The sequence below is a fragment of the Lepisma saccharinum genome, chromosome 3, assembly GCF_977018435.1.
Source record: "Lepisma saccharinum chromosome 3, izLepSacc3.1, whole genome shotgun sequence".
Taxonomy (NCBI): Eukaryota; Metazoa; Arthropoda; class Insecta; order Zygentoma; family Lepismatidae; genus Lepisma; species Lepisma saccharinum.
Window position 1 is genome coordinate 139,184,103 of NC_139231.1, and position 26,596 is coordinate 139,210,698.

General features: G+C 38.4%; 1 protein-coding gene across 1 annotated transcript in view; it reads left to right on the forward strand.

Annotated features, from left to right (window-relative positions):
• Positions 1 to 433: 433 nt before the first annotated feature.
• The window catches only part of beag (IC cytokine homolog beag), a 32,664-nt gene continuing 6,501 nt past the window's right edge, over positions 434 to 26,596 (forward strand). The window contains exons 1-7 of the mRNA XM_083119528.1: positions 434 to 639; positions 5,132 to 5,186; positions 20,201 to 20,365; positions 22,687 to 22,854; positions 23,406 to 23,520; positions 23,944 to 24,077; positions 24,978 to 25,125. Of these exons, the coding sequence (XP_082975654.1) occupies positions 630 to 639; positions 5,132 to 5,186; positions 20,201 to 20,365; positions 22,687 to 22,854; positions 23,406 to 23,520; positions 23,944 to 24,077; positions 24,978 to 25,125 (795 nt within the window). The 5' untranslated portion in view covers positions 434 to 629. The remainder of the gene's footprint in view (positions 640 to 5,131; positions 5,187 to 20,200; positions 20,366 to 22,686; positions 22,855 to 23,405; positions 23,521 to 23,943; positions 24,078 to 24,977; positions 25,126 to 26,596) is intronic.

The following is a 26,596-nucleotide window of genomic DNA, read 5'->3' on the forward strand; positions in this document are numbered from 1 at the left end:
GCCCCCTACAAAGAATTTCTGGCTACGGGTCTGCGTCCTCTTGTAAGCAAGGGGTTTGGATCCCACATTAAACTGTAGGTCCAGTCCCGATTAGTGTCTTACTGTGCATAAAGTGGACATAAAACACCAACTCAATCAATCAATCTTTATAAAATTCAATAAGCAGTGGATTTCCGATGTCACTTTCAATTCTTACTTGACGACACACGGACTACTGTCATGTGGATATTGTACAGTTATTCATGCACGCATAAACTCTTAATGTAAACAAACTACCAAATAACAACATGAACACGTAATCCTCGATACAGGCATAACTATTCTATGATACAGGACAAAGGATACAGGATATAAGAAGAATGGACTTCTCAAAATTATAAACTGTGGCTGAAAGTCGCTCATAGGCGATGTGGGCCAAATAAAGAAGACGACGAGAGAGAGTGACGACGACAACAAAAACAAGGAATCATTTAATCTGTGCAAGGAATATAATATACAAGAGAATTAATTTTTATCTCCGTTAATCCGTTTGTACACTAAAAACTGCAGTGTTTATGTAGGAATTGAAAATAAATATTTCGAAGCAGATACTTTCAACATAGTGGTTATTTACAAACTTGGAAATAAAAATGCCTGAAAGTAAGTTATTTATGTATGTCGAATTCACGTTGAGAATATTTGTATGCTACTGTTAACGTAAAGCGTTCTGAATACCTTACATTTAAAGCAATAATATTTACAATTTATTTAAGTCTCTTGTTATTGTAAGTTTTTTTTATGCGTAAGCTGGCATGTATCTGTTTAAAATTTATTTATGATGATGCTTGTACTTATCAAAAAATTCAGGCAGAAGAATAGCAGGGATTGCTTACCATACGTTCGGCTGGTTATTTATAAATGCATTTAAAAAGTAAACGCAAGTACTGCATTCACAGCGCTGGTGTATTGAAAGGCATAGCCCAATGGCCGGTTGTATAATTGAGATATCATCATGTTACATGAATGTGTTTCTGTACATGACTATTGGAGACATTCTCTATACTTTTCATTTGCTCCTAATTACATACTGAACAGGTTTTATGATAGCACATCATTTTATGTCTAGAACAATGTTTCCATCCTGTTGGGCTTCCAAGATGGTGTAGTGGTAACGAGTAGCGAAGCGTAGTCTTACGAAGGAGGCAAGCAATGTTTCAGTACAACAAAACATGTAGTACAACGACATGCCGAGGGGAAAGATTCAAGGTTTATAGCCTCATTTACCCAGTCGCTGGATTTGTCAAAATATCGTAATAAAGTGACTGTACTAAAAATAAACCATATGATCCGCAAACGTCACATTTACTTTTTAAAAAAATCCAGGTAACGTTATTCATATGATATTAAACGTTTTGCATATGCGAACTTTCCGCATACGACTAAAGGGAGACGGAATTTCTTACTTACTTATTAGTACCTTTATTTGTTCATTATTATTTAATATGGTCGAACGGTGACCAAACCGATTTAGATAAAAAAAATGGGAATCATTTGTTTATTTTACGCTGCATGATGTAATTTAGTATTTTTGGGCACCCTAAAAACCGCATTGGAGTAACTTAAACACTAAATAAAAAGTTAAACACAAACAATAAAAAATTCATTTCAAAGCAAAGAAACACATGCATAGACGATGTACTCACCACAATAAATTTCAAACTCTTGGTGTTGGTCGACCCTCTTCCACGATTTTCATTTTCACACTTATCTCTCTCGAGCTAAACGAAGCAATTTTCAATTGCTCAATAATACACCCGCACTTCACATCAACCGTTCCTAAATACGCGTTCATTCCGATAAATTCACAGCACAAAACACGAAGCAACAAACACACTATCCCACGTGCTTTCCACAACTGCAAATGCAAGCATCCACACAAGATCACTTTGAAAATCTCTGAAACAACAGAAAGTGATACCAACCTATTTCCTTAATTTTATCCGTCACAAAGGAAAGATATATCAGTTTGGAGATAAAAATTACGGGGAGGAATCAGAATCATTTCAGCAGAACGAGTATGTACATTAATATTTAAGTAATAAAGTGTCATTCAATGGCGTGCCCGGGGCGAAGGGGGCGGGTGGATGGTAGACATAACCCCCTTTTGGCCCAGTATATCTAAGAAAAAACGTCAAAGGAAGGAAAAGATGACAAAATGGGGACCGTAAAAAGACCCTGGGAACACCACTTGCGTCATAATAATAGAACTTAAAACATATTCGGGCCTCCTCGATGGCGCAGTGGTAGTGTCGTCGCCTTGTAATCAAGGGGTTCCGGGTTCGATACCCGGTGGAGGCACAAGTGTTTCAGATCCCATTTTAAACTGTAGGTCCAGTCCCGATTAGCCTTACTGTGCATAAAGTGGACTTAAAACAACAAATCAATCAATCAATCATTAAAACATATTCTTGTGCTCATAATATGCAGAATGTATACGATTTACTTCTATGCCATGTACAAATATCAGTAGATAGTTCTTTCTCAGATAGCTTTATTTTCACCCCAAGTTTTATTCAAAAGCAGTCAATTTATTGATTGTAAAATTTGTGAAAGAGCTCACTTGAATTACTGCGTACATAATTTGGCAGTTGCAAACACTGGTAGCGGTCAACACTTCTGGCGTAATTTGAGCTGGACCGACCAGGAAGCAGGGTGCAGGACCAAGGTCCGTCCAATCTTCCCTCCCTCCCTGAGAAAACTCTTCACGGGGGTGCAGAAATTCCACTGCCCCAACTCCCAATGTCAACTTTTTTTACGCGTTTTACATTTCGCGAAATCTAAAATAATTTGTAATATAATATGATATATATGGAATTTAGAACAGTGATAATAACTTCTTTTAGTTATTTTATGACTAACAATTATTATTATATTTGCGATCTTGTTTACGTGTTCATGAAGACAAATATTCGTTACTAGTTTTTGCTGGCAACGTACCCATAGATGAATCCTTCTGCTTTCGGTTGAACTCGGCTATTTTCGGGAATCACGCAAGCTCGGAAAGCACAGCTTTTTGTAGAAGCTTTGTGGATGGGTTCCACCAGAATTTCATGCTTCGCCATGTGACTCCTTCGGAGGCCTTATTTTCCCGCAGAACGGCTGCAAGCATTGAGGCTGCGGAGGCCTTATTTTCCCGCAGAACGGCTGCAAGCATTGAGGCTGGTGCTTGCTACAGAGCTGCTGGGGGAGTTTGCGGCCGCATTTTTTTACGAAATCGAGTGCGATGGAAACTAAATACGGTTAGAACATTAAGTACATTAAATGATATTCGCATTATGCAATGAGTGCTTGCATTGCTTGTACTATATCTTCGCCTCTGGTGGTAACACTGTCTCCTTGTAATCAAAAGGGGCCTTGGGTCTGATTTCCAGTGGAGGTATATGGCAAAGTGGCTCACATCTCAAACTTGGACTTAAAACCAAATTTGTTTCCCACCCCATTGTTATGTGCTTAATTGAGTAGCATTATAATTACATTCCCATGTTTTTTGAAGATGGGATACTGTATGTATGTATGAGCATAAGGTACTTGTTTACTATCCTTCGGACACATTTATTTATTTTTACAGAAGAAACTACCGTAATAAGTTCCTGTAGCATTGTCGAACATCGGGAAGGTGTTTTGTGTGATGTGGGAATGTTTCATAGCTGAAATTCATGTTGTTCGTTGAAAATTAATTCTCCAACTGAGAATAGCTAGCCCCACGAACCATTGGTGCGTGGATAGGTTAGTTCTGTTAGGTTAGGAAACATAGTTCAAATTTGGTGTCGTGTTAGTATCAGGATCTAGAAATTGGAAATAATTGCAAACCATTGGTGCTAGCTCCACAAACCATTGGCGCTAGCCCCACGAACCATTGGCACGTGGTTAGGTTAGGAAACATAGTTCAAATTTCATCAAAACAACGTTGATACACCTTCAGGAATGTTCCGCGAAGCAGATACGTAAGTACGAATGTCAAAAATTGACGAAACGAAAAAATTAGAGGTGTCCGAAGGATAGTAAATTTTTACCGCACATGGCAGAATAGCTGCAAGCTGAACCTCGCTCTTTAATAAAGGAAAATTGAATTGAATATGAAAGTATATGAGATGGAAAAAATCTTGTACAAGAAATGTAGTACATAATCAGTAACCTGTTCAGTACATGCTGACACACACACACACACACACACATAGATTTCGGTTCATGTCTATAAACATGTTGGAATTACACAATCAGAACTTGAACCTCGCAGAGCCTGCTTGGATGAGTACTGTAATTAGACTGTTGCACAATCAAAGTCTTAGTTTTCTTTCACTTGTCCAAAGAATAACAACTTTCTGCTAGTCCCAAAAATGCAAGAAAGTGGACAATTTTTCACCGTAACATGTGAAAAGATAACAATTTCTTAATGAACCTGATGCAACTTATCTGAAACTGGATATGTTCTCTGCAGAGATGGCTACTTGAAATTGAGGACACCAGACATCCCATTTTTTTTGTTAGTTCATTCAAGCATGGTGTATTATTGTTACAAAAAGCACTGTTCATATTTATTTATCAGAGAATTTCAGATACAGCATGTCGCCATTTTACACTGAAATCAACAATGAAAGAAAAAGAACAAAATAACACAAAGGATTAACATAAATAAGTAAAGATGGTACAATTAAATATTATTTAGCAACATATTTTCTGATGCTAGGCTGAAAGGCGTACTCTATGGAAAATACATCAGCACTTGACGGGAGGTCGTTATATGGGTGGGAAGACTGTGGAAGAGCGACCTTTTTTGAGTTTCCAGTCTAGGCTTTTCTGTGCTTTTCCATTTAATGTATGTGGGGAATGAAGAACAAAATGTTATAGTTTGAAAAATTTCAACTGTTATATTTGCTTTGCTTCTTTATTCAGAATGTCTCGGAAACTGGTGAAAACTTTCTTTTCTCATTAAATTAAAAAAAAAATTGTGGCATTTGACCATAGGGTGGGGGGATAGTTTTATGCAGTATTTGTAATTTTATCTAGTTTTTAAAACATGCAGGAACATATTTAATTTCTTATGTTGTTGGACTGAATTTTATATGTTTTATTTTTCTTCCTTTCTGAACAGATGAATATGCATCTGGAACAGGGGACACCAGGGACAGGGAGGAAGCAGGAGACAGGTAGGTGATTAATTTTAAGGGAGATTTCCAAGGTAGCAAGCACACTTCATGCTGCTTGCATCTTTTAAGTGTGATGCAAGTTGTTCATTTTAATACAAAAACAAATTAAAGCTTTCCTGCTGAAGTCAAAGCACTGCTAATCATATAGTGATCCATATTCAAGGTGACTTCTCACTGGGAATGATTTAATATTGGGATTTGTGCAGGAATTATTTATTGGTACATAAAATTCTGCATGAAGTTTCTTTACAAATATGAAAATTTTCAAGACTAATATCTTTTTCATGGTAACACTTCCGTATAGTGGAAACAAATGTCTTCATTTTTACATATTCATGATGAAAGTTGTGCAAATTACTCACAAATTTAATATAAATATATTAATAACTTACGTTTTGTGAGTATCTATGTAGCTCCTGCGACCTTTCGGGACGCAACTCCTCCCTTCCTCAGGCTGTTCACGTTTAGGTTATGTATAAATCATAACCACGTCGACCTCTCCATAGGTACAGGATATAGTTATTAATATATTTATTGTAGCGTGACGTCGGGTAAGGTACTGGATCGAGTCACACCAGGACGTAGCTCAGATAAATACGATAGGTTTTGTTTGACTTGGCTACCCACCTCTACACTTAAGGGAGCTGATGAAGGATTGTTGGGAGCCTGTGGTGTTGAACGCTACTCATCCCTTGCTGTAGGTCTGGCCCTCGACTTCTGACGTCGGCGACGGTTGCACGGTGACAGGTACCCGCTGGAGAGATCGAAGGTGGCGATAAGAGACGGCAGGCAATTCGGCGACTTGATTGTAAATGGGCTGCAGATTCTTCGGCTGGCTTAATCCGGACTGCTTATGGACTTCTCGCTTGTTGCCACCTCGTTACGTCGCGATCTCTCAGCAGGCCGTCGTCGTCTTCTCATCGATCAGTTTGGTGGTGATATTGGAGCGAAATTTAAAAATTTCTCTCCAACATGCAATTCCTGTTGCTTCCATTTGCTTCTATACCTCAAGGATGGTCCGTGCGTTTCTTGACGTAACCCCCTGTCAATGTTTCCAAACACGCCTTTTTGTTGCAAGATTTTTTATTTTTCGAAAATTCAAACTATGCTTGCCTAACCTAACATTACTGGAAATGGTTTGTGGGGCTAACGAGGTATTAGCATAATTTCAAATCCGGCCATGAAATTAGGTATTTTTCAGTAAAGAAGTTGGAAACACTACATACACACTCCAAATCATCAAAACACTGCCACAACGCACAATGAACCAGTACGCTATCGTCATTGTGTGTTACTGAACCAGAAAAAGGAAAATCAGTGAGTACTCATAAATTTAAAAAATAAACATTATTTTCATTAGAAATTCATTATTACACCTAAAGAAATGTTCTGCAATGTAGAATTGTACGTTAGCAATGTAAAAAAATGCGAAAGAAATGATTTCTAGGTGTGTCCACTATACGGAAGTAGTACCCTTTTTCATGGTTGTTACACCTTTATTTTTATTGAAGAAGCCAAGGGATATTTGAATACTTGGTGGTGTTTCTCATCCTCACTCCATTACCAATGCTACTTTTGCAGAGCAATGATTGCCTACTTACCAGTATCTAGTTTAAAAAAAAAAAGGTAAGTGCTCCCCTGTGCTTAGCACCACACCAGTATCTAGTAAATAGATCAACCCGTGGCAAACATGATTTGTAAGGCTTTTTTTAAAACTTAACTGATTGTGATTGATATTCAAGTAAGTTTGGTGTCACTTTCTCTGATCTGCCTTTGGTTCCTACATTGTAACCATTTGTTAATTGATCTGCTTGTTCTTCAGAAAGCAATCCAGCACGGTCAGATAATTGAAGATTTTTTAGCATTCTTTTACAGTGTGCTAGAGCTTTCTTTGGTGATTATGTCATCCTCTCAAATCACACTGCCGGTACTCATAACTAAAGCCCGGATTTCTATGTAATTACATATTTTTTCCTTTATATGTACAAGCGTGGAATTAAAATATATTGACGAATTACGTCAGTAGAGATGTCACAGTGAAGTTTTATATTACATATTTTTACATATTTTACTAAATGTTACATATTCCTAAGATATGAAATATTTTTTACATAAAACAGTCCTTAAGAGGAAAATCCAATGAACTTTTGGGTTACTAGTTAAAAAAGTATCTTCTCACTTCCCCTCCCCATTTCCAGGTCTAAAAAAATATAGTAACTTAAAAGTGCGATTTGCCTTCGTTGTACGTACATAGCAGTTCGTTGATTCGCTGCATCGTAACAATTACATCAAGATTCGACAGTGTTTCAGTTTCCAGTTTGTAACATGGAGCGGCAAGCAACACACAGCGAACGAAGAGAACCAACAATGGAAGGCGGCAAGTACAACGCTGAGAGGCACTTACTTACCTTTCATCCGTACATTGTTGTGATCGTTTTGATTTTTGCAGCCGGCGGCGACAAATCTTGAATGAAGTATTGTTAACTCAACCGTAGAATTTTGTATATATATTTCGTCGCCTTTTCATTTTAACCATTGGAGTTTTAAGAAGAGCTTGCCTCAGTATTTAAACAGTGTTTTAGCTGTAGAAAGCTGGAATGACTCCGCCTACCTCCTTGTTATCTCAAAAGTTGCGATCTTGGATAGCAGTCGATGATGCATTTACTACGGATGGTAAAGTTATTTTTTGTCGAGTGTGCGATAAAAAAGTTGGGTGCACTATGAAGTCTCAATTAGATCAACATGTTCGCACTTCACTTCATGTGAAAAACAAGCAACTATGGAGTGAAAAGAAGCAAGTTTTACTAACCCAGATGCAAGAGGATTCTTCATTCAGTGTGTTTTACAAGGAAATGTGCGAAGCAATGCTTGCAGCAAACATCCCTTGGTATAAAATTCAAGTACCGAAGTTCCGGGATTTTCTGGAAAAATATTGTGGCCGTAAACTTCGTGACGAGTCAACCCTTCGAAAGCGATATCTTCCACATTCCTACAAAGAAACTTTAGAATCAATTAGGGCAGAAGTAGGCAGTTCCTATGTGTGGATTTCCATCGATGAAACAACTGATGCTATGGGACGGTATGTAAGTAATTTCATTGTTGGAACGCTAATTGCTGATTCTCCATCTACACCACACCTCATTGCATGCAAAGTTCTAGAGCGTACTAATCATTCCACCATAGCACGATTTGTGAATGACAGTCTTAAATTGTTGTATCCGGATGGCGTACAAGAAGAGAGAGTTCTTCTCATGTTCACAGACAGTGTGTCATACATGTTAAAAGCTGCTACGGCACTTAAAGTGTTTTATCCTAACTTGATCCACTTTACTTGCTTGGCACATGCTCCCCAACGCATTGCTGAGGAGGTGAGAGGCAATTTCCCGGAAGTCAACCAACTTATTTCTTCCACGAAAAAGGTGTTTCTGAAGGCACCACAACGTGTGCAAGTTTACAAGGAACAATTGCCAGGTGTACCACTTCCTCCGGAACCTATTCTTACTAGATGGGGCGCTTGGATCCGGGCAAGTAAGTTTTACAACGAACATTTTGAAGAAGTGAAATCTGTACTTGACTCATTTTCGGCGGACTCATCTGTATCGGTACGCACTGCTCAAAATCTCTTCAAGGACACCAAACTTGCTTGCGATATGGCATACATAAACAGCAATTTTGGTTGGATTGATACAAGCATAAAAAAACTTGAAACTGTTGGGCTTCCTCTCCTGGAAGCCATGGATATATATGAGGATGCAAGAAAGAAACTGTCTGCTGTTGGAGGAGATGTGGGAGAGAAAGCTCGAAGAAAATTTGACGCAGTGACTGAAAGAAACCCAGGTTACGTCAGCTTATTTACAGTGAGCCGCATTCTCAATGGTGAAACAGTTAACCCTCCCAATGATATTTCTCCCGACCACATTCACCTCCTGAAGTATGCTCCGGTTTCTTCTGAACATTTGGAAATGTACCTGGTAACATATTGTACAGGGAGGTTATTTCAGTCGTTCACCGCCAGCGTGTCGGCCGTTCGGCGGACTCTTCATGCAACAGGTCCCGGCAAATTGCGTTCAGGAAGTCCGTAACAGAAACCGCTTGTTTTGTAATGTTTCCACTTTTCACAATTACATTTACAATTACAATTGAAATAAGCACGTACCTTGTCGCAGGGATGCTGGAAAAGGTGTCCTCCCAAATACAAATATTTCTGGCACCTTATTTCTGACATATAATCTTAGATTAGACATCGCTACTTTATCGTCAGTTGACAGAAATGGAAGACAGCATCCCGGCGCATAAAGTAAACCGAAAGCGTAAAATGATATTTAAAAGTAATAATAATGATGATCACTAACCTCCTGTGTTATAAGAGATGTTGAAAATGACCTCCTTCAAGAGCAATACAACACGTTTCTTAGGTTCAAGAGATCCTGTCTCTCGTAATTCCCTGACCACTTTTCTGCAAGAATTCGTTTTCACGTAATTATCGTACATAAAAACTCTCTGTTCAAGACATAAGTAATGAATGAATAACAATTAACACACAATAAAGCACTGGCCATGAGTAGCACAGTACAATAACACAGTACAAACAACACGCGTACTGATAAATGCAAACAGAAGTGAACATGAACGTACACTGACTACGTCTGGTAGCCGACAGTGTTGCTAACCATTTTTCTGCAATGTCCCTACAGACGTAGTCAAAATGTCCCTACAACTGACCAAATGTCCCTGCGCCAAGTAAAGTGACTAAAAAAAACAACACCTCATGAGCATGCAAAACAGAAGATAAAATATACACATTTACTTACAAAATCTTTCTGCTCGGTGCTTCCACAATTAATGAAGGAGCAAATTTACAATACATGACCACGCCCCGATTTTTGTAATATTTCGCATACTCACTAATTGAGGCCTCCTAATCACGAATTTGAAGTTAACATTTGGGGGATCACGTGTAGAAATTGCAAAATAAGTGAAATTGAGTGGTCCGCGATCGGCACGATTGCTCATTATTTACCGGAAGATTTTGTGTTTCCAATACTTAAAAAACGAAATATACATGTACATTCCTGATATTACTACGACCCCAAATTTTAACTATGTTTGCCTATCCTAACCTAACCTAACCGTACCTGAATGGTTCGTGGGGCTATCCGTTAATGGTTTGTGGGGCTACCCGTGCATGTTTTTTCCGAGCCCAAATTTTAACTATGTTTGCCTTGCCTAACCTAACTTAACCTAACCTTACCGAGAATGGTCAGTGGGGCTATTCCTGAATGGTTTTGCGGTAATTGTGATTATTAAGTATTAACCCATAAAAAATCTTTATTTCGTAGCACTTTAACGGCAAACGTTCATCATCGAAGACGCCATTTTCGTATCCTGCAATTTTATGATTGATGTACTTTTGCCAAATTTACCTGCAATCAAATCAGTTCTTCTACATCGTGATTGTCGCTGTCACATGTAAGCACGTTCTTTGGGCAATATACTGAAATCCATAAGTTTATTAATTAGCCCAGAGCCATCCTCCTGCACACTCCACCTAACAATCTGTACAACATTAACAACTTTTTTACTGTTCTCTTCCGCCATTCTTACACAATCCATGCTCTCCAAGTATGAAATCAACAGTGTGGCAACGCTGTAGACAGCGTAACTAATTGTAGTTTGTTCATATCAACAAATATGGCTACCATACTTGTATACGGAGAATCATTGCGAGAATTGAAAAGCTTGTTTTACAACTTCTACACGTTAATGAACAATTTTTTCACCTCACCCCAACCTGTTAACTTGAGATAAATCATCACGACTAATTATTTCGTGAGTATAAGACGTAACATAGAAATTACAGAATTGTCCGGTATTGTAAATTCTTGCCTTAATGAATAATAGTGGTGTGCGGGACGTGATTTTTTTTTAAATCCCGACATTCGGGACTGAAAAATTTGCAATTTCCCAACCAAGTCGGAAAATTTTCGGGACGGGAAATGTTCGAAATTTCCCGAAGCACTGGAAATCTCGAATTCTACAAGTCATTTTCACTTTAAGTGATTGTTTTTGCATTTGTAGAATAAAAACTTACAATTTTCGATAAGTTCCAGAAACTTACAATGCAGAAAACGTCGAGAATTAACGACTTTTTAAAGTGACCATTCGGTATTTTCCGACTGCTCGGGATCCCGAAAAGTCAGGAAGTCATTTCCCGAAGTCGGGATTGGGACGGGAATTTTTTTTCCCGATCCCGGTTCTGACTTTTCGGGATCCCGCACACCCCTAATGAATAACGTTGTGTCGCTTACTGTTGATTATGTTATTTGAAGTCATACATGTTGCTGCTGTGAAGAGATAGATGTTGGTTGGTGATGCTGTATTTCCTGCAGTCTTTAACAATTTTGGTCCCATTTTATTTCCCTTTTTTGTTTTTGTATCACTTAACATTGAAAATATTCTTTCCGTTTCCGCGTTAGAATGCAGCAATGTTAGCATTATTTTCGCGAGAGTGGAAAAGTTTTCAAAAAAGAACTTGCCTTGAAAGTTTTTGGTAACCGATAACATGTTCCAAAATTCTGATGGAGATTTGTTAGTTACTTCTTTTTTCTCCTCGTCGCAAAAGTATCCAGATAAACTAATTCATAATATGTCATTTTCCAAGATTTAAAAAAGTACCTACTTTTCCCTCATTTGGCAAAATCTGTCCCTACGTCCCTACGCGGGCGAAATTTAGTGAAAAGTCCCTATGAGTAGGGAAATGTCCCTACGGTTGGCATCACTGCCGACACGTGCAGTATGAAGCGCCCTCTCGCGGCTGACAACTCCCCGATAAGCTGCCGGCGTTGTCGCGACAACTAAGGATAAAGTAGCGATGTCTAATCTAAGATTATATGTCAGAAATAAGGTACCAGAAATATTTGTATTTGGGAGGGCACCTTTTCCAGCATCCTTGCAACAAGTTATGTGCTTATTTCAATTGTAATTGTAACTGTAATTGTGAAAAGTGGAAACATTACAAAACAAGCGGTTTCTGTTACGGACTTCCTGTAATGCAATTTGCCGGGACCTGTTGCATGAAGAGACCGCCGAACGGCCGTCACTCTGGCGGTGAACGACTGAAATAACCTCCCTGTACTGTCTGACCAGCGATCCGAGAGCTCTCGAGTTTTCTGCGCATGCCCGAAGTAGAAGAGTCCAGTCATAAATTGGGGGAGTTTGCGGAACCGCTTCTCTGAAACGCGAGCAGCGCGAGTGTCACGTGGGGAAAGAGAGCAATGTTGCCAACCGGAGAATATTGACACAAGATATTGGAAGTGCTCTGGCCGTGGAGAGGAATCTTTGCAAATGCTGAAGTCTTGAACGTAGCGCCAGTTCGGCATCTTTGACCCAACCCCAGAGGAAGGCGACTGGACCCGTATCTGGTTTCGAGCCACCACTATGGGCGCCCGGAAGGGGGGGGGGGGCAAGGGGGGACGCCCCCCTGAAAAATGAAAGTCAACCAAAAATTATTTATTTCGCACATATAGTTTCATTTTAGCCACAATAATATGTGTTAATTATTGCATGATCACCATAAATTCAAATTTAAGCAATGTGTTTTTAGGGAACAGCACTATTTTTGGAGAAAATGTGCCTTGTTTGCCCCCCTGGAAAAAAAATACCTTCCTTGCCCTTCCCTGGAAAAAATCATGCGGACGTCCATGGCCACCACCTGTTTTTCCGTAAAGCGCTGTTGTCACTTTTGCCTGCAGTGTTTAGACATCCATTCATTCACTGTGACGTTTTACTCCAAAGGTCTTTATATTGCAAGAACATGGATACGTTGCTTTAAGGTTACCTCCTTATCATTGCGATATTAATGCCATTGAATATGTGTGGGCAGATGTGAAAAGATTTATTCGCGATCGCAACGTAACTGGTGACACAAATATGTCAAATCTGTTGATATACTCTGAACAGGCGATTAACAGTGTCACAGTCGAAAAGTGGAAGAAACACTGCTCTCATGTGTCTTCATTGGAAAATATCTATTGGGACAGAGACGGAATAATCGAAGAAGTCTGCGAGCCTCTGGTGGTCAATTTAAATGACAGTGATGAGTCAGCTTCCGATTCGGATGACTTGGACGATTGAACTACTTTCACAAAAGGTATGCTATTTCATATTTTTTCACATAATTTTCTGCACAACGTCATTCAAATGTTTCTGTTTTTCTGTATGCTTATGTGTTGCACATCATCTTTACGAACATTTCACTTGCGTCATGTGTTTATTTTGTTGAAATGACATTTTCTTCTTTTTGTTTTATTTTTTGCCAAAATCTTGGAGCGGGCGCGACCCCCGACCACCATTCCAACGATGCCCCTATAAGTGAAACTGCAATTCTTTACCCTACTATCCTTCTATTTAAATTGTAAGAAGGACATGTCCCTTGGTTTTCGTTACTTATGTTCTGGTGGATAAGCATCCTCGCAGATTGGTAACACTGTTCAACGTGCAACCGCGAGCGGCATTCTCCCACCTGCCTTCCTATCGCCAACTTCCCCTTTTTCTTGGCACTTTGCCAACTGGAGCTCTCGGATCGCTGGTCAAACAGTAAGTTAAATAATTAAATACAGTGCCTGCCCCAAGATCAAATGTAACCTGAATTTTTGTAAGTGCTTTTTGAGTGAAAAATTTGGGTAACGAAAATTTACTACTGAACATTTTGAATGGTACCTGGTGACATTGTATATTAAATATTGAATATATTCAAATTGTGGTTAATATTTTTGCTCTATAAGAACATAAAAAATACTTAATGTAAGCATTGTAATATTGTAACTTCAATTTTTGTAAGTCTTTTTGAAATAAACATATCCCTTTGTGAGGAAAAAATGTAACAAAAATAGGAAATAACGTTTGGAATAAATATTTATAGTACATATTTCATTATGAATTTACATATTTTTTACATATTTCAGACATTTTACTACATATTTATGTACATATTTTAGGGGTTGATATTACATAAAAATCCGGGCTTTACTCATAACCTGTGGTAATATTCATTGAGTGATAAAATTACACACTGCAACAGTCCTGTTAATGTCAGTCTACAACAAAACAAAACCCACCGATACTGACACCATATAAAAACTGGTAACCAACAAACAGTTATTTTAGCACACGTTATGGATATTCACCGGCTGCGCAGAACCGTTTACATCACTCTAACACTTTCACAAAGTGGGCGGCATTGCAAAGTTTACCCATGATTACTAGCCTAATCAGCCGGAGAACACAAGATTCTAAAATACCTCAGGGCTTGCGGGGTGTGTGTATAGGACCAACCAGGTGACCAGGATGCAGGTGACCCGTTACAAAGTGAGAAAAAGAAATTACAAGAGATAAGAGATGTTTATTACTTATTTAACACAAATTCTCGAAATTTAACAAAATAAATACAAAAGGGCTTTTCTTCCTTTCAGTGATATCCGGGCTCTTCACTAACCCGGTGACAACAATATGCATCTTTGTATAACAATTTTTAATGGGTTAGATCCTAAATAAACCTTTTTATCTCAGTTAGCCACCTAGATGAGCCAATCTCATATTAAATTAAAACATGTTTATTTCAGTTAGGTTTCCAGACTTACTTGAAACGTTTGCCGGTTAATAGAATGTCAAAACTTCATGTGCATATGCTTAAAAGCTAAAAAGGGAAAGGAAAGAAACCGACCGGGGACTTCCCGGGGTTTGAACCTGGGAGTCGGTTCCTGAACTAAATAAAACTAGGTTAAATTAAAAGTAAACCTTTTCCCCCCTCTCCTACCTTCCGAACTTATGCGTATTTAAGGAAAGGAAAAACGGAGGGGAAAGGAAACCGACCAGGGGACTTCCCGGGGATTGAACCTGGGAGTCGGTTCCATCACAAAATACAAAGCAAAAAGAGGGGAGGAAAGAAAAGAACCGGCCGGGGACTTCCCGGGGATTGAACCTGGGAACCGGAACTTTACTGGGCCACATCTATTACAGGTCTCTGGTCGGGGACCACCCGGGATTTGAACCTGGGAACCAGAAACCTTGGGGGGACCCAGCCGGGGGCTTCCCGAGGATTGCTCCTGGGAACCGGGTCATTAAGGGCTTCATCTTTTGAGGAGGGACCTGGCCGGGGGCTTCCCGGGTTTTGAACCTGGGAACCAAGTCCTCCATTGCTGCTACTGGGCTTCTCTGGCAAGTAGGCCGTTTCCTGGATGTCTGCCAGTTGACATCAGGGAGCCATAAAGAGACTGATTTTTCGGCCCGTGTGAGCTACTTATATAGGTAAAGCAGGTGGCGCTGATGTACCTAACTACGTCCCAAATTTACACATAGCAAACCTCATATATTTACCTATTGCAAACTGTGATAAACTAGATTCCCCAAATCCTTATTGTTAAAAACCCTAAACGCCAGAAAATATACATGTTAATGAAACACAACTGATATAAAGCATTTACTAAGCTTTTTAGACAACAATGAGCATCGGCGGAGCGCAGAGCAGATAAGATAACACGACAATGAACGATTATGCAGCATTTCAACAATCAGAAAAAAAGGAGTTATCAAATCTTCGCTGACAAAACCAAAACAGTGTGTTTAATGAAAAAGATATTGTAACTGCGGGCACGTTACATACTCCCCCTGCTCAGAGAAAAATCTTTTGGATGAATAATGTTTAACAGAAGACAAAAGATTTTTATTTATATATATATATATATATCACATTAAAATACTCTTTACTTTACCTTACAGTTTATTACTAATTAACAGGTCAAACCAATCTATCACCCGGTACAGATTCTACTATCTTACATTCCTTTTATTACTTTGACAAACCGTTTACTTAATAACCGTCATACTCCTATATGTCCCAAGAGGGAGCTTCCCTAGCTCCGAGAGCGCCACTGCTCTCAAGCACGCCCTATTCTCGGCCATTGTGCTTTTATAATAGGGGACACCTTTAAGTACACCAGTTCCTAGTTCTGGCTCATCTTAAGCTTTTAATTAGAACATAAAAATCAGACTATACCACAAATGACTACTGATTATCTGTTAATGACAATTTCACAATCTCCAATTTCAAGGTTTCAGCAACAACTTGTGCTGGTTCAAAAATTTAAACAAAGGAAAAGTATGTGGTATTTTAATGTGATTGTCCTTCAAAACCCTTCTCACTTCTCGTAGGTTTCTTGGGTTATCTTTAAACAATCTTATCAGTTCTTGCTCAACTTCTTCACTATTCTTATCACGGGATGGAAACATTCCCTTACCTTCTGTAGAACTTCTCTGAGTAGGAGACAACTCCGTTTTTCCCTCTTTCTTCTCGGCATCAGGCACTATTTCTTCACCCACATCCTCTTTAAGGGTTTCCATTTCTTCTGGTTGACACTGCTCGGTTCCTTCCTTAGGCACTCCCATTCCGTCTGGTTGGGACTGAATAGTTTCTTCCCTAGGCACTTCCATTCCTCCAGGTCGTGGGACATCGTCAAGTTCATCAAAAACTGTATCAGGATTGATCTGCCAAGCCTTCCTGGTATCGGCCTCTTCACTTAATTGTCTTAGTAACGATCGTTTTTCTGCCTCCAGTTGTCTGATCTTTTGTATTAGCTCTTGCAGTTCTTCTTGGTATACATCTGAATTCTTTTCACACTTTCGAAGTTTTTCTTTACCTTTTTGTACAGCACACTCACATTGTTGCTTATTGTCCTTTAGCTGAGGTACCACCGCACAGAGAGGTTTGAGGGTTGAGTCACTAATGGCTGGGATAGGTCTGTTCGCAAATCGTTGGTACACGTTTGCAGAAGAAGTGGATGTACTGCACACCTTTTTCTTGATGTTAGTAAAATTCACCTTAGACTTACTGCCACTGGTATTGTCCAGAACGTCATTCAGCGTGGGCCTGGAGGGGGAGTATGGAGTTGCTGGTTTCCCATTTTCCAAGTCCTTGGAGATTTTTACTCGTAGCAAGGTTTTCCTGAAGACAGCTGTCTTGCTTTTATCAGGGATCCACTTCTTTCGCGCGTCAGGATCTTCTTCTGAGGGGGGCAGAAGTTTAATTCCTCTAGCCTTTGGATCCTTCCGTAATGCCGGAATCAATTTTCTTTGGGGCACTGGACACATTAAAATAGCCATTTTTGGATTACTTGCTTTAGCCTTGCTTCTCAGCAGTTGAACGTCTGGATGCTTTTCCATCTTCACAAACTAGCGTTACCCTCTAGCCGGACTTCAAGTCAAACGGACTGTCTTGCACCAGAGCTCTTCGCAGACTGAAGCGCTAGGTCTTATTACTTAACTATAAAACAACACTCAATACTAGATCCTCACAGCGGGTTATACTGTAATTATTGTCTCTTTTAACATATACTGTACAATTTAATAGTGTAAATTTACCAAAAAAAAATATTAAGCTCTTTGTTAAATAAACTGATTTTTCCCTTCACACTGTGCAACTACTCCCTTATCATCCTGTGGTCACCTCACTGGTTCACAGCATTTACAACACTTGTCTCACTTGGGCCTCACTCGGGCTTCAATATATAAACAATCGGGCTTCACTATATAAACAAATATATATAAATAAACAGTCGGGCCCCGTGTTATGGCGCCATTTTACTTTGCAACAGTTTATCCTCTCTTCTTTAACAATCGGGCCCCACGTTAAGGCGCCATTTAACTTTGCAACAGTCCTGTTAATGTCAGTCTACAACAAAACAAAACCCACCGATACTGACACCATATAAAAACTGGTAACCAACAAACAGTTATTTTAGCACACGTTATGGATATTCACCGGCTGCGCAGAACCGTTTACATCACTCTAACACTTTCACAAAGTGGGCGGCATTGCAAAGTTTACCCATGATTACTAGCCTAATCAGCCGGAGAACACAAGATTCTAAAATACCTCAGGGCTTGCGGGGTGTGTGTATAGGACCAACCAGGTGACCAGGATGCAGGTGACCCGTTACAAAGTGAGAAAAAGAAATTACAAGAGATAAGAGATGTTTATTACTTATTTAACACAAATTCTCGAAATTTAACAAAATAAATACAAAAGGGCTTTTCTTCCTTTCAGTGATATCCGGGCTCTTCACTAACCCGGTGACAACAATATGCATCTTTGTATAACAATTTTTAATGGGTTAGATCCTAAATAAACCTTTTTATCTCAGTTAGCCACCTAGATGAGCCAATCTCATATTAAATTAAAACATGTTTATTTCAGTTAGGTTTCCAGACTTACTTGAAACGTTTGCCGGTTAATAGAATGTCAAAACTTCATGTGCATATGCTTAAAAGCTAAAAAGGGAAAGGAAAGAAACCGACCGGGGACTTCCCGGGGTTTGAACCTGGGAGTCGGTTCCTGAACTAAATAAAACTAGGTTAAATTAAAAGTAAACCTTTTCCCCCCTCTCCTACCTTCCGAACTTATGCGTATTTAAGGAAAGGAAAAACGGAGGGGAAAGGAAACCGACCAGGGGACTTCCCGGGGATTGAACCTGGGAGTCGGTTCCATCACAAAATACAAAGCAAAAAGAGGGGAGGAAAGAAAAGAACCGGCCGGGGACTTCCCGGGGATTGAACCTGGGAACCGGAACTTTACTGGGCCACATCTATTACAGGTCTCTGGTCGGGGACCACCCGGGATTTGAACCTGGGAACCAGAAACCTTGGGGGGACCCAGCTGGGGGCTTCCCGAGGATTGCTCCTGGGAACCGGGTCATTAAGGGCTTCATCTTTTGAGGAGGGACCTGGCCGGGGGCTTCCCGGGTTTTAAACCTGGGAACCAAGTCCTCCATTGCTGCTACTGCGCTTCTCTGGCAAGTAGGCCGTTTCCTGGATGTCTGCCAGTTGACATCAGGGAGCCATAAAGAGACTGATTTTTCGGCCCGTGTGAGCTACTTATATAGGTAAAGCAGGTGGCGCTGATGTACCTAACTACGTCACAAATTTACACGTAGCAAACCTCATATATTTACCTATTGCAAACTGTGATAAACTAGATTCCCCAAATCCTTATTGTTAAAAACCCTAAACGCCAGAAAATATACATGTTAATGAAACACAACTGATATAAAGCATTTACTAAGCTTTTTAGACAACAATGAGCATCGGCGGAGCGCAGAGCAGATAAGATAACACGACAATGAACGATTATGCAGCATTTCAACAATCAGAAAAAAAGGAGTTATCAAATCTTCGCTGACAAAACCAAAACAGTGCGTTTAATGAAAAAGATATTGTAGTAACGAAAATTTACTACTGAACATTTTGAATGGTACCTGGTGACATTGTATATTAAATATTGAATATATTCAAATTGTGGTTAATATTTTTGCTCTATAAGAACATAAAAAATACTTAATGTAAGCATTGTAATATTGTAACTTCAATTTTTGTAAGTCTTTTTGAAATAAACATATCCCTTTGTGAGGAAAAATGTAACAAAAATAGGAAATAACGTTTGGAATAAATATTTATAGTACATATTTCATTATGAATTTACATATTTTTTACATATTTCAGACATTTTACTACATATTTATGTACATATTTTAGGGGTTGATATTACATAAAAATCCGGGCTTTACTCATAACCTGTGGTAATATTCATTGAGTGATAAAATTACACACAGATGTCCTATCAAGGAATGATATTTTGGTTTCAACATGTTGACCACAGCTAACAACAAAGTAAAAGAATGTATTTGATTCATAAGCAGAAAGATGTTGAGAACTAATTCCATTCTAGAAATAATTTTTCAAATTTTTCATAAAAGGTAAAGTGCTCCCCTGTGCATAGCACCACGCCATAAAGGTAATATTATACATTACAAATGTAAGACCACAACAAGTTTGTATTATGTGTGTGAAACAATAAAAAAAATTAAAAAATGTGTTTATATGTAAAAAAAAAATCATTTGCCAACAATCGCCCAAGGTTTAGATAGTAAATAGAATTAACTAGTAACATATTTTTTTCTTTCAAGGTCCCAACGGCTAACAAATGATGATTTTCGGAGATTGTTGATGACTCCAAGGTCTTCGGTGCCGTTAGCTACCCCATCTGCATCAGCTCCTGTCCGCGATTCCACAAAAACCCCCGAAGATGTTGAAGTTGATGACAGAGCAGAAAGACGCCGCAAGAAGAAAAGGTAATCAAATTACGGCTCATAGTTATGGAATTGATTTTTCTTTGGTAGAACAGCATGGAGATTTATATATGTACTGTGTTCAAATCCGGGAACTTTTCTAACGTTGGAAGCAGCCGCGACGCCCACCCAGCATCAAATAACTTGGGTACCTGGGGGTTCTGCCATTTTCACTTTGGACCTGAAAACCAACGGGAAGTTAAAATCATAGAAAGTCGATTTTTGCACCATTACATATAGAAGAATTGATCAGTACACCCTGCAATTTCAGCCTCCTAGCTCAATTTTTTCATGGTAAGGCTCAATACTTATCAGCCTCCCCTTGTATTGTAACACTTTGCTCTATTGTCCCGGACCACACCTCACACACAGCTAGATAAAACTCCAATGTTCAACAAACTCTCACAACTACAAATCATGCGATGACCCCACATTCGATGCTCACAGGAAGGTACAAATATGCTACAATGCTTTACTTACTGTTACATACAGCTGTTACTTCTTCCTTCTTGCGTCATGTTGCCAATTGGCAACAAGTATATTGGAACTGTAAAAAGCCCTGACTGCATAATGTTGCCATTTGGAAACAAGGTTATTATCGTAGCAATAGCAACCAAATGAATTATTGCTACACATCCAATCACATAAAATGAACTTGAAACCTTCAAATTATTTTGTGTATTTTTTGCGAAAGAAAAAAATGTCAGTTTATTGTACATAAAAATTACTAAATAATACATAAAATGACCACGACCTTGACTAACGCTGTGATAGAACATTATTTAACATTACTTAGCCTTTGAGTTCAATTCATGACATCTAGTGCTTCAAACGGCAAACTCATATTTCAGAGAATAAAATGAAGCCATAGAACTGACATCTAGCCACAATGCTTGATGTAACAACAGGAAGAAATCATGTGGGGTTGAGGTAAGGTGATCTTCATGGCAATGAAATAAAAGCAGTGGCTTATTTCAGAAGAGCACCCTTACTAGGGCTAAGGGATATGCTCACGTAGTTTAGCAACCAGTCTGTGAGAATTTTCTGGACCACATATGAATTATTTTGTCTGTAGGTGTCTCTTTGTGACTCGTTGCACCATCATTATTGATTGATTTTTGGCAAATTTCAAAACATAAAATTCTTTCTGTTCATGTGTACATGGCATAATTGCATTTGTGCTCCTCTTAGTGGAGGAAAAATTGTAGGGATGGGCCGATATGAAATTTTGGCCGATACCGATACAGTACCGATATAAAATTTACCGATACCGATAACCAATATTCTACCGATCCGATATAAAATTAGAAATGGTCCTTGAAGACCCTGAAATTTTCACTGATCTCCGTAATAAATGTGTGTTTTGAGCTGATTGCAATGCAAAAAAGGTTTAATATTTAGACATTTACTTTTTTAGAAAGTAGGGCATGGATATTATCCATAAAAATCACAACAAAATGGCAGAATTTTGCACTAAATTATAAGATATTTATCGATATATCGGATCGGTAAAATAATCGGTAATTTTACCGATAAACCGATATGCCTATATCGGCCGATACCGATAGAGTACCGATTAATCGGTCCCATCCCTAAAAAATTGCAACTATGCCACACCATGTTGGACTCTTGTCCCACAGAAAGTGGCACCTTTCCACATCTGCTGGCTTTTACTGTTTCTATCTTGGATGGTTTTGTAATGATCCCCAAAATTCTGGAAGAAATTCTGGCTGGCTTGCTCTGTGCTTGCATCCCCCACCCAAAAAAAACAACAACTTTTATTCCACTCCCCTGCAACAATTTTTTTTTTTTTGAAAATCCATTTTTGACTAAACAATAGCTTCTGGTAAGTAAAGACCACTGAAAACCTTTGTACACAATTAGATCATGTTCAATGTTGCTAACAAAATGACTACAGGTTGGTATTCTTTTATGTACATGATTGCACAAATGGACCAAAAGCCTTGAAACAAACTTTGGCTTTGTCTAATAAAAGTGGAGAAAGAAAAAATGAAAACTGTTTCCTAACAATAAACTTAACACTAAGTGACTGAAACTTGTAACCTGTGATAATAGATCCTGGTGTACGTTAGGTTCTGTTTGAACACTGTGTAAAAATAATTAATTATAAATTATAAATTTGTTGATCAAGGGAAGAAAAGATATGCTGTAGGATTTCAAATTAAATGTCTTACGTTCCGTAAGCAATAGAATGGTGCCCCACAATATTTAAATTTGGGTGGTTGTATGAAAACGTTCTTGTACTAAATTCTTTCAATTTTAGAGTAATAAAATTTGATAGGTGATGTTCACTTGATTTGCAGTTTCTATGCCAAGCTCAAGAAGCAGGAAGAAGACAAGATGGCGGAGCTTGCCAAGAAGTACAGAGACCGTGCAAGGGAGAGGCGAGAGGGAGCCAATCCTGATTACCAGAATGACGACCCACTTTCAGCTGCAGGAGGTTATCGAGCTGTTGCACCGGATATTAAATCGTAAGTTTAATATGAGTTGCTGACTATAAAGAAAATAAATCATGTGTTCAAACCCATTAATATTATTAAGCACTTCGATCACATGGTATGCACAAATGTTTCTGCTGTTGATTAGTAACTTTCTGTTGGCATTGTCTTGGTTTGAGTTGCTGTTTTAAGTCCACTTTGTGCACAGTAAGGCTAATCGGGACTGGACCTACAGTTTAAAGTGGGATCCGAACCACTTGTGCCTCCACCGGGTATCGAACCCGGGACCCCTTGATTACAAGGCAATGACGCTACCACTGCGCCATGTTGGCATTGTCATCCTTCAAAAATGCAATTTTTATTCTTTGTAGATTTGTGGTTGTGTTGTTTATGGATTCAAAATATTCACATAAAACACCAAATCCAATGATATAGGTCTTCGCATGAATTTTGATTTTAATCGTGTGACAGTTATCTGAATTTGGTAATAAGGTAAAAAATTGAGATCATTGAATGAAGTACCAGAAGGTACAATCAGAATAATAGAATATAAGATGTTTCTATTTCTCCCGTTATTATTTCAGAGGTATGGATGCGGCAGAAAGAAGGCGACAGATGATTCAAGAATCTAAGTTCTTGGGTGGTGATATGGAGCACACTCACTTGGTGAAAGGGCTGGACTATGCTCTTCTTCAAAAGGTAGGCACAAAGTGGCCTTTTTTCTCTTTTTCTTTCATGCCGTTGGTTAAATGAATGGGTAGAATTTGGGATTTTTTAAAAAACGTTTTAGGTAATGAAATTGTTGTTTACCTGATTCATATACTCTACTATTATTCCATTTTACAACAAGTTTGCTTTAAACTAATGGGTATTTGCCAATGGGGCCATTCTGATTGCCGATACGTGGTTATTCCACACCAAATCGACAATTTTTATCCAAATTTTACTTCACCATTAGAGAATGGAAAATTCGCAGATCTTAGTATATGTTGACTCATTTCAAATTGACTGTTGAAGTTTCCAAATGGCCAAAAACCCATGCTTTAAGTATATTTGCGTTGTTAATGCTTTAGTAATTATGTTTAAAGATGAATATACACAATTTATTTTTATTCTGTGTAGGTAAGAAGTGAAATCCAAGTGAAAGAGCAAGAAGAAGAAGAAGAAATGGAGAAAATAATGAAGACCAAAAAGGAGAAAAAGGATGAAGAAGAAGAAATGCAGTTCAAAACTAGAATTGGAAGAAACGTTTACAGGTATGTTGTTTGTATTTTTCTTGTAACTATATTTACAGGGCCTTTATGATAGCAATCATCTTGAATTTGGAAATCCATTGCTAACATTGGGTTAATAATTGTTTCTAATGTTTATTCTTCATTAAACCTGCAGCTAGAGTCCCTGTCATTTAAGAAGGTATTTTAGCTGTGGTAACAACAGTCTTTCTCAATGAATTCACATACATTGTTTTTTTATCTGCATGAATGAAGTGAAATGAAGAAATTATGTTCTTTTTAAATCTACTTTATACACAGAATTGGGAGTGGACCTACAGTTTAAAGTGGGATCTGAACCACCATGTGCCTCCCCCTGAGTATTGAACTTGGGATTTCCTTATTACAAGGTGACGACATTAACACTAAGCCATTGGGGAGGCTTTGAAATGAAGAAATTGAACCAATTGGTCCATGATTCTACCGAGATACATTATAATCACTCTTCAAAGTTCCTTACTAGTTGATATTTACTGTAACTTGAGTCATATTCCAAAATATTAGAGCAACTTATTATACCAATAATTGTGTAGTATTTTCTATTTGGCAATGATTTGTTTTTAATTAAGTGAAAGTTTATTCTTAAAGCAGCTAAATATATGACTTGCATTTGGGCATATTTGTAAAATTTACTTTAACAGTTGATTACAATGTCAGGTTTTCGTATAATAATACGTACATAACTTATCAAGGTAAGTGGTATCAGTTGGTATGCTATCAACAAATATGTGACATGAGTGCCTCCACTATAAATAGATGTCCAACATATAATGTTCACAGCAGCTGGATACCAATATGCAGTTTCTGTGTGTTTATAAATCAGCATTCTACATTTCTGTGTCATGTCTTTGTTTCACATCAGCAATCCTATTTATTTCATTGCAGGGCTGTTTTCAAGTCGAGGAATACAGAAAGGAACGACTTGTTTGCACCTGGAAGGATGGCATATGTTGTGGATTTGGATGATGAATTGGCTGAAAGTGATATTCCTACAACACTTATTAGAAGCAAAGCAGATTGCCCGAGTTTAGAGGTACTCAAGATTTTTGATTCTCTTGTCAGATAAATGGGTATCAAAATTCTTACAATTCGTCTGTGGTAGCCTTTCAGTTTATTACATATATATATATCAATTATTATATAGATAATTTTGTTTAAAATTATCTTCATTTAAGTGTTCTAGATCTTTAATCCCATTTCATGTTTTATGTATCTGTTTTAGGTACATGTGTATTTCTTGTAAATATCTTATAATTTATTAGGGAATGGACAGATTAATCTGTACTCAGCGGCGGCACCAGGATTATTCATCTAGAGGTGCTGAGGGGGTGCGGAAAGAAATTTAGAGGGTGCGATTCTGAAAATAAGGAAAACATGAAACACACATCATGCAACCTTTCAAAATGGGGGGCAGCAAGGACAGTTTACTTCCCCTTGGTAGATAAGGTTTTGCATAGTGGGGGGGGGGCAAAAATAGCAAAAAGCAGGGGGGCAACTGCATCCCTAATCTCCGCCACTGATTAACATAAATTACTGACTGGAATTAAATATATGTGTGAAATATATAACTGTAGATTGACATTCATTTTCCCTCCCCCTAGACGTCCATGGTGATATGTATTAAGTCTTCTACTCCAAGAAAGTGGCCATACAGTGTAAATAAACATTCAGATGCACGTTCCAGTCTTATTGAGCTATGTAGTGAAATACAAAATAAAAATCATTCTGCCCTTAAAAAAACAATTTTTGAACCTTTTCAATGTAACCAATGAAGGCACAAAATACATAGTACATTACACCTTCTGTCTGCCACAAGAAAAAAGGTGAAGAGCACAGCAACTGTGTCACATTTAAAATCCCTTCTGCCACACTATCCCCAACAACGAACTGTAAAATTTCTTCGTGAACATTGGGGCTCTTCCTAACAGTTTGAAAAAAGCTTGAAGTGGCATGTTTACTAGACATGTTACGTGGAACAAATGTATAAAACGTATTATCAAGAAAACAACCCTTCACGTTACAACTCGCATTAAATAATTTCCCGAGCATGACCTTGTGATACCTTAAAAGCAGCTGAAATTTTTGCTTCAGTGTAAGGAAGAACAAGTTGGCGGAAAACAAACAAAAAGAAAAAAACATAACTCAGATTAAGCTATAGGCAATTATGAAAAACCACGAACAGACCTCCTGAAGAATCAAAAGAAGAAAAAATTCATAACAACCATGCTGACGAAAGAAAAAAAAACTGCCGTTGATCTTTACAGAGGCTGCCGTCAGTACAGAAAAGTATCGGCACTTCTTTCAGTGCTTGCCTGTTGCATACAATAATAATGGTCGTACTCCAATATGTATCATTCGGTGCTCAGTATGACAACATGACATAATATTACATATTAATGTTAGTGTTTTCAGTTGAATGTAGGGGGTGCTGAAGAAAATTAAGGGGCACGCAAGCACCAACTTGTGCCCCCCTGGCACCGCCCCTGTCTGTACTCTATTGGTAT